Raw genomic sequence first — 9,501 nt, 5'->3', positions numbered from 1 at the left:
GGCACTGAGAGACTTGCCCCTCCACCGATGTATATAGTCATTCTTACCTGGCAAGGGAGCTACTGTGATCAAGAAGGCGGTTTCACGCCAGGGCGAGGCTCAAGCCATTGCACCTCTGCTGTGCTGACCCTGCGAATTTCCCCAATGTGAATCTGATTGCTAATTTATGGGAGTGGGGGATGCGCTCTTCCTGATGTCTTGTTTGATGATAACCTTGAGGTTGACTTGTGGTATGGAGATCTTTTGAAGCAGTTTTTGAAAGAGATTTTGTGACCATCAAAAAGGTGAACATTGTTTGTAGCGAAACATTATTGGTATTTGTGGAAACATATGTTGCGAGCAGCATGGTATTTTATCCACGCTGGTACTTCAAAATCAAGAGATAGTTGAGAAGCCCGCTCTAACCCCCCCAGTCATGATGTGTCTACGCGCCATCGCTTACATATGAAAATTGTCCATACATGCGCTCCTCTTAGCAGCAGAAAATCATAGTTTTTCAACATTTCAGAGCTTTTGTGTTTATTTATTCTGGGGCTAGTAGGCTAGCTGCATTGGGAATTGTTGCTTGACTGTATTTGTCAGAATTCATTGTATTTGTCCATTTTTTTCCCACAAAGGCTGAAATATGTGCCTCGCTTTGAAATGTTAGAAGGTTTGTTTGTATTTCATCCAACTATCTGTGCTAAAAGCTGATGGCTCAGTAATGTAATTTCTTCCCCTTTTTGAGTGCCCCACAGTTCAAGTGCTTATCTAATTGGTAAAATGCAATGTCTGTTTATCAGACTCCCTTAACTCTATATGGTGTACAAGAGTTTCCCTTCGCTTACGGCCTTACTACTGACTGCGCCTTTCCTGATTAGAGAAGTGACGCAGGTGCGAGTGTCTGAGCTGTGGAGTGAGTGTTTGCTGGAGAGTTTTGCGAGAGCTTTTTGGTTATTTTTCACGTTTTTTGAAGTTTAATTTTTGATTTTTGCATTTGATACATTTTCAGTTGGTTGTTTTTTTCCCCTTTGCAGTTTTTGCTGCTTGGGGGAGAGGTTTTCGTGTCTCATTTTTGTTTTACAATGCGATCTCTCTCAAATCGCCCGCGTCACGTTCCACCGTCAGTAGGGATGCCCTTGAGATGCCTGTCGTGAGTATGGTGGGCCGGGGCCGTATAGATCATTCTCGCAACCTACACTCCACCCTACACTCCAACCCTACACCCCAAACCCATTCACCCCCCAACCCCTCACACCCAACGCCTACACCCAACGCCTAACACTCCAACCGTACAATCCCAACCCGAACCCTACATGCTCCAGACCTACACCCCAAACCCTACAACTCCAACCCTAAAATTAACGTCACCACCTGCCCGGCTCTGTATCAGACCCTAGTACTCCAACCCTACACTCCAACGTCCTATGACTCCACCCTACACTCCAACCTAACTCCACCCTACAACTCTCCAACCCTACGACTCCGTTCCTGCCAGGAACATTTTACTTTCTATGATTGTAACCCCCTGCCTGTGACCCTCTAGACCCCCTGCCTGTGGACCCTCTAGACCCCCTGCCTGCTGACCCTGGCTATGACCCCCTGCCTGTGCCCACTAGACGCCCTTGCCTGTTGACCCCCGTAGACCCCCTGCCTGTGACCCACTTAGATACCCCCTGCCTGTGACCCGCCCCCTAGACCCCTGCCTGTGACTCCCCAGACCCCCTGCCTGTGACCTCCCAGACCCCCTGCTGTGGACCCAGCTAGACCCCCGCTGCCTGTGACGCACCGCCAGACCCTGCCTGCCTCGCACCCCCCGTAAGCGCACCCTGCCTGTGACCCAGCTAGATCCCCTCCTGTGACCCCCAGGACCCCCTGCCTGTGACCCCCTACAGACGCCCCTGCCCTGTGACCAACACTAAGACCCCTGCCTGTGACTCCCCCTAGAGCCGCCTGCCTGTGGACCCACTAGACCCCCTGCGTGTGACGCGACGCCGATGGTCTCACCCCTGCCTGTGACCCACTAGACCCCTGCCTGTTGACGCCCTAGATCCTCCTCCTGTGACGCACCTGCCTGTGACCCACTAACAGAACCCCCCTGCCTGTGACCCCGCTAGACCCCCTGCCTGTTTGACCCCCTAGACCGCCCTGCCTGTGACTACCTAGACCCCCTGCCTGTGACCCCCAAACCCCATGCCTGTGACCCCACTAGACCCCTGCCTGTGACCCACTAGACGCCCCTGCCTGTGACACCCGAACTAGACCCCCTGCCCTGTGACCAGTCTGGCCCAGACCCCCTGGCACCTGTGACCCCCTAGACCACCCTGCCTGTGACCGCACTAGACCGCCCTGCCCTGTGAACCACCTAGAGCTCCCTGCCTGTGCCCTCACCTAGAGCCCCTGCCCTGTGGACCACCTAGACCCCCTGCCTGTGACCCCCTAGACCACCTGCCTGTGGACCACTAGACCCCCTGCACACATGTGACCCAACTAGAACCCCTGCCTGTAACCCCCTAGACCCCCTGCCTGTGGACCGCCCTCAGACCCCCCCCTAGACCCCCTGCCTGTGAGCCCCTTAGACCCCCTGCCTGTGACCCACTAGACCCCCTGCCTGTGACCCCCCCAGACCGCCCTGCCCTGTGACCGCCCACTAGACCCCCTGCCTTGACCACCTCCAGACCCCCTGCCTGTGGACCCTCTAGACCCCTGCCTGTGACCCCTAGATCCCTGCCTGTGACCACCTGCTGGACCCACTAGACCCCCTGCCTGTGACCCACTAGACCCCCTGCCCTGTGAACCCCTAGACCCCCTGGCCTGTGACCCACTAGACCACTGCCTGTGACACCTTAGACCCCTGCTTGTGACCCCTGACCCCCTGCCTGTGACTACCAGACCCCCCTGCCTGTGACCCCTAGATCCTGCCTGTGACCCACTAGACCCTCCTGCCTGTGACTACCCTAGACCCCTGCCTGTGACCCCCTAGATCCCCTGCCTGTGACCCCTAGACCTCCTGCCTGTGACTACCTAGACCCCCTGCCTGTGACCCCCTAGACCCCCTGCCCTGTGACCCCTTGACCCCTGCCTGTGCACTCCCCTAGACCCCCTGCCTGTGACCCCCTAGACCCCCTCGCCTGTGAACCACTAGAACCCCCTGCCTGTGAACCCACTAACACCCCTGCCCTGTGACCCACTAGATCCCTGCCTGTGAACCACTAGACCCCCTGCCATGTGACCCCTAGACCCCCTGCATTGTCCCTAGACCCCCTGCCTGTTGACCCCCTAGACCCCCTGCCTTTGACCCACTAGACCCCCTGCCTGTGACCCACTAGATCCCCTGCCTGTGACCCACTAGACCCCTGCCTGTGACCCCCCTAGACCCCTGCCTGTAACCCACTAGATCCCCTGCCTGTGACCCACTAGACCCCCTGCCTGTGACCCCCCAGACCCCCTGCCTGTGAACCACTAGAACCCCCTGCCTGTGACCTCACTAGACCCCTGCCTGTGACTACCTAGACCCCCTGCCTGTTGACCCCCTAGATCCCCTGCCTGTGACCACTAGACCGCCCCTGCCTGCTGACCCACCTAGAACCCTGCCTGTGACCCATAGACCCCCCTGGCCTGTGACCCCCTAGACCCCCTGCCTGTGACCCCCAGACCCTGCCTGGACACAGCACCCCGCTGGACCCCCAGACCCCCTGCCTGTGACCCCCCAGCCCCCCTGCCTGTGAACCACCAGACACCTGCCACTGTGACCCCACTAGACCCCCTGCGTGTGACCCCCCTAGACCCCCCTGCCTGTGACCCCCCCAGACCCCTGCCTGTGACCCCCCAAGACCCCCTGCTGTGACCCACTAGACCCCCTGCCTGTGAACCCACTAGACCCCCTGCCTGTGACCCCTAGACTCCCTGCCTGTGACCCCTGACCCCCCATGCCTGTGCCCCCTAGACCCCCTGCCTGTGACCCACTAACCCTGCCTGTGACCCCACTAGACCCCCTGCCTGTGACCCACTAGCTATCTTAAGATCAATGAACCAACTGTAAGTCTTTCTGGATAAGATGTAAATGTAAAAATAATAAATGTAGAAAAATGTAAATATCAAATTGCATATTTTATGGTTCCAGTCAATAGATGTGCTACAATATCAGTTGAATCACATTCAGAGACCAAGCATGTATGTGTGTTTTCTCTCTTCAGTGAGAGCGCGTCTACACGTCAGCGTGGGGAGGGCATTGCTATTTTAAATGCTGTGATGTAACAGTCAATAGTCCAGACTAGCTGAGCGAACGTGAACAGTCGATAAGACCGACTAGCAGCGCGCAACGGGAAGGGGAATGGGGAAAGCCGTTGGTTCACAGGGAGGAAAATACAACAACAAACAACCCGTCGCAGACGTGAGAGAGAATGCACCCCCAGTAGACAAACAGGCTGAGACGAGGCACGGAGAGAGGAGACACAGAGACGAGACAAGAGACGAGACACAGAGAGGAGGCACAGAGAGAGGAGACACAGAGACGAGACACAGAGACTGACACAGAGAGGAGGCACGGAGAGAGAGACACAGAGACGAGACACAGAGACGAGACACGAGAGGAGGCACGGAGAGAGGAGACACAGAGACGAGACACAGAGACTAGACACAGAGAGGAGGCACGGAGAGAGGAGACAGAGAGAGGAGACACAAGAGAGAGGAGAACACAGAGAGGAGATACGGAGAGAGGAGACACAGAGAGGAGACAGAGAGGAGACACGGAGAGAGGAGACACGGAGAGAGAGAGAGAAGAGAAGAGAGTGGAGCCCTTTCCATCATTCCACAAGTGACTGCTTGGTCTTGTTTGTCACAAAATAGCGCCGAAGGACTAAAAACGCACGAGTAGAGGGGGGATTGGGGGGAGGGAAAGTACGACACGGACAATAGCTGGGTCTTTAGAGAGAGAAAGCTGTTGCCCTTTTTGGGGGAGAACCATGACAGTAGTGCCCAGAGAGAACCACGATGAGACCGTGGCACTAACCCGCCCTGTCCCAAGATGTGTTCGACCCGGCGGACCAGCGGACGGACCAGGAGTGCTGTGAGCGCGTGGTCATCAACATCTCCGGGCTGCCTCTTTGAAACCCAACTGAAAACGCTCGCTCAGTTCCCCACCACTTTACTGGGGGACCCGAGGAAGAGAATGCGCTTTCTTTGACCCTCTGAGGAACGAGTACTTTTTCGACAGGAACCGACCCAGTTTCGACGCATCCTCTACTATTACCAGTCTGGCGGCCGCCTCAGGGAGACCAGTCACCGTCCCTTTGGACATATTTATGGAGGAGATAAATTTTACCAATTGGGAGAAGATGTGATCGAGAATTTTAGGGGATGAGGGATTTATAAAAGAAGAGGAGAGACCGTTGCCGGAAAATGAGTTTCAACGACAGGTCTGGCTGCTGTTTGAATACCCGGAGAGTTCTGGACCCGCCAGAGGGATTGCTATTGTCTCTGTTCTGGTGATTTTAATTTCTTGTCATCTTCTGTTTGGAGACGCTGCCGGAGTTTAGGGATGAAAAAAGAGAAGAGCTGGGACGTCGAGCCGTCGTTGAATGGAACTAACAACGCTAAGAAGCCCAATCCATTCACAGATCCTTTCTTCATAGTGGAGACCCTGTGCATCATCTGGTTCTCCTTCGAGCTCTTCGTCAGGTTCCTCGCTGCCCCTCCAAGCCTGCTTTTTTCAAAAACATGATGAACACCATCGACATTGTTTGCCATTATGCCCTACGCCCTATTTCATCACCCTGGGCTTGGAGCTGGCGGAGCACCAAGGAAACGGACAGCAAGCCATGTCTCTGGCCATCCTCAGGGTCATCCGGCTGGTCAGGGTGTTTAGGATCTTCAAGCTGTCCAGACACTCCAAGGGGCTTCAGATATTGGGACAAACTCTCAAAGCCAGTATGAGAGAGTTGGGGTTGCTCATTTTCTTCCTCTTCATCGGAGTCATCCTCTTCTCCAGCGCGGTCTACTTCGCCGAAACCGACGATCCAGACTCCGGCTTCAGCTCGATCCCCGACGCGTTCTGGTGGGCTGTGGTCTCCATGACTACCGTTGGCTACGGGGACATGTGCCCGGTGACCATAGGAGGCAAGATCGTGGGCTCTCTGTGCGCCATAGCCGGTGTGCTCACCATCGCGTTACCGGTCCCCGTCATCGTGTCCAACTTCAACTACTTCTATCACCGGGAGACTGAGCACGAGGAGCAGTTCCAATACACCCATGTGACGTGTGGCCAGCAGCAACAACCGTCTTTTGGTGAATTAAAGAACAGTGACAGCCAACCATCGCTTTCCAAATCGGACTTCATAGCCACGGAGGACGCCGACTCTATCAAACATACCAACTGCAGCCCACACAAAGCGMACTGCAGCCCACACAAAGCGTACACGGGGAAACTCACTAACGTATGATTGTAGAGCAAACAGAAAATACCCAGCCATGGAAAAACAGGCATAGCCTAGAAGATATTCAGAGGAACCATGCGTTTCTTTCTGTGAGTAGCGTACATCCCCAATTCTGCGCTCTGACGAGAGTAACGTTTGACTCTCTCTTATTTCCGGTGTATCTGTATCTGCTGAAGGAATCATTTTTTAATAGATTAATCAAAACGGTGGATTAATCAAAACGTGACTCGTGATCTCACCTGAAAACAGTCTTCCGTTMCGCGCACAGCTCTTCTTCGCTTGTTGGTTGTAAACATAATTAAGAGGCTATATTTAGCCACATAAACAACAACCATGATCAACCAATCCCCCCCCCCCTATTGTAGCACTTTATTCATGTTCTCTTAGTAAAGTCTAATTTATTCAGACTAATTGCGTTTCGTGTTTTTTTTCTTCCGTTTTCTAAAAGTTTACATATTGATTTGCCTGTTTGTTGTTGAAGAGATATATAACACAATAGGACCAATTTGACTAAAATTACTTKAATGAATCTTATACCTACAGGGCATTGTAATTACTTATTAAAACCCCAAGGTCACCCGGTGACTCTACCCACAACCCCCTATTTATGTACACCATATCCACTAATGCGTTTTTCCATTAGACCGTTAGAGTGGGGGTTTTACTGGGCAGCGCTGCCTGGCAGCAGACCCTCTATCCTCTCTGTCAACTGTGATGAGGGAACAGGCATAACGGAGGTCTATCCATCCATGCATAGATGCCATTGTCTTTGATAGTGGAGCCTCGGTGGCGCGGGTCCCTCTAGGAGCTGCGCATCCACTCCAATAAGTATCTGTCGCTGGAGAATTCACACCTTGACAAGCSATTGAGGAGGCTAGACATTACGCACAGCCCACAATTGCCCTCTAAAATGACCACAGGCACTATTCAAATGATTTATATGTACGGATCAATAAACCAACAGCATCGAATCTGAATCGAATGAATCAAATATGACGCTATTGACATTGTTTACAACATTTCGTCTTTTTTTWAATTATTTTTTTATACAATCTCACCAACACTATATAAGTAAGTAGGCCTATTAGCGAATAGTGCACTAGATAATACTAGATAATATCAAGTCTCTCGGATGATTCTTCTTCTTGAGATATTACAGATGAAATGAATGAATGCGTTTAACAACTTGACGTGGGGGTAGGAAATGAGAAGAGCGCCTTGTGTTCAGACAGACGGTCAGATGCGGAGTATATTCGGACCCAGAGCGCCGCTTTGTGGACAGTTCGGGAACTGCAGACGTGGTGTGGGAGCTGGTTAGTTTCTATAGCAACCTTCCAGACTGTTCTGACAGGGGAAATATGTTACTGTCTGACGTTAAACAGAACAGAGGACGGAAGGATTGACTGACGACCTGATTGAAGGTGTTTTCATTGTACCCTAATGAATGCTGCTATACAGCGCCCGACTCGAGTTACGTAGAAATATGATTAAATAATAACGAAGATGATTTTGGCAGCTATGTCCATGTCYTGGGATGAATGGTTATATATGGTGTCGTCTAGACAGGCAGAGAAAGCAGAGACAGACAGAGACCTATGCTGCAGGCAGAAATGGATTGATATCAGAATCACTAGAAACCCATATTGTTTTTGGTTAAAAAAAAAACTCCCCTGACTCCAAGGAAGAAGGATCAACAGCTTATTGGTCACTTATATCACCAGCGTCATTATCCAAGTCACCTTGCGTTCCAGGCCGACTACATGTCAGGACACCTTGTCTTCTGATGCTGTGTGACATCGCAATATCACTTTGCCACAGTGGACTACTACCTGACCACACTGACCCCCTCCATCCCTCTCCATCCCCCTTTCCCATCACCATGTCACCTGACCCCCCCTGACCCCCTGACCCCCTCCATCCCCTTTCTACCAGCCATGTTGTGGTGCATCTCAGCTAAAAGAGGTGGAATCAAATAACCTTTGGAATAGATTATGACAGACGTTACCGCGTCATAAAAGTACGGACAACTAACTCAGCGCCCCATTGGTTGGATTTACCAGAAGAGAGGGCGGGGACCTGCTGCAGATGACAGATGCAGAAGCCAATCAGGTTGGAATCAATAGCAAAGACTGCATAGACCAACAGACCCATTGGCCAATGCAACAGAACGGCCGACTGCTCAGACGCCTGGACTACAGTGTCTCCTGGAGATGTGACGTGGGAAGAGGACAGCTGCCGGAGAGACAGACACATGGAGGTGAGTTGTGGTGGTAGAACGTCATCACCTATAGGACTGTAGGTCTATATCTAGCTATAGGACTGGTTAGGTGCTATATCTAGCTATAGGACTGTAGGTCTATATCTAGCTATAGGACTGTAGGTCTTATCTAGCTATAGGACTGTAGGTCTTATATCGTAGCTATAGGACTGTAGGTCCTATATCTAGCTATAGACTGTAGGTCTATATCTAGCTATAGGACATGTAGGTCTGATATCTAGCGATGGACTGTGAGGTCTATATCTAGCTATAGGACTGTAGGTCTATAAATCTAGCTATAGGACTCTAGGTCTATATCTAGCTATCTAGGAACTGGTAGGTCTATATCTTAGCTATAGGACTGTAGGTCATCCTATCGAGTCTATCTAGGACTGTAGGTCTATATTCTAGCTATAGGACTGTAGTCTATATCTAGCTATAGGCTGTAGGTCTATATCTAGCTATAGGACTGTAGGTCTATATCTAGCTATAGGACTGTAGGTCTATATCTAGCTATAGGACTTAGGTCTATATCTAACTATAGGACTGTAGGTCTATATCTAGCTATAGGACTGTAGGTCTATATCTAGCTATAGGACTCGTAGGTCTATATCTAGCTATAGGACTGTAGGTCTATATCTAGCTATAGGACTGTAGGTCTATATCTAGCTATAGGACTGTAGGTCTATATCTAGCTATAGGCACTTGTGGTCTATATCTAGCTATAGGACTGTAGGTCTATATCTAGCCTATAGGACTGTAGTCTATATCTAGCATATAGGACTGTAGGTCTATGCGCAGTTCTGGACATGAGGGCTTAGGTTCCTACCA

At 51.4% G+C, this 9,501-nt stretch overlaps 1 protein-coding gene and 1 pseudogene across 1 annotated transcript; both read left to right on the top strand.

Moving 5' to 3' along the window:
• Window positions 1-798: 798 nt before the first annotated feature.
• LOC112079368 (uncharacterized) lies at window positions 799-3,826 on the top strand. Its single transcript, XM_070442311.1, has 7 exons — window positions 799-895; window positions 1,526-1,635; window positions 1,849-1,912; window positions 2,122-2,201; window positions 2,497-2,618; window positions 3,078-3,161; window positions 3,634-3,826. Exons 1-7 carry the CDS (start codon window positions 799-801, stop codon window positions 3,824-3,826), a joined length of 750 nt encoding a protein of 249 aa, XP_070298412.1.
• A 713-nt stretch (window positions 3,827-4,539) lies between these two features.
• Window positions 4,540-8,667, top strand: LOC112079367 (shaker-related potassium channel tsha2-like; annotated as a pseudogene).
• The last annotated feature ends 834 nt before the right edge of the window (window positions 8,668-9,501 follow it).

This window comes from Salvelinus sp. IW2-2015, unplaced genomic scaffold, assembly GCF_002910315.2.
Source record: "Salvelinus sp. IW2-2015 unplaced genomic scaffold, ASM291031v2 Un_scaffold7742, whole genome shotgun sequence".
NCBI classification, from domain to species: Eukaryota; Metazoa; Chordata; class Actinopteri; order Salmoniformes; family Salmonidae; genus Salvelinus; species Salvelinus sp. IW2-2015.
Note: the sequence above shows the minus strand (reverse complement) of the source record. Positions and strands in the feature narration are given on the sequence as shown.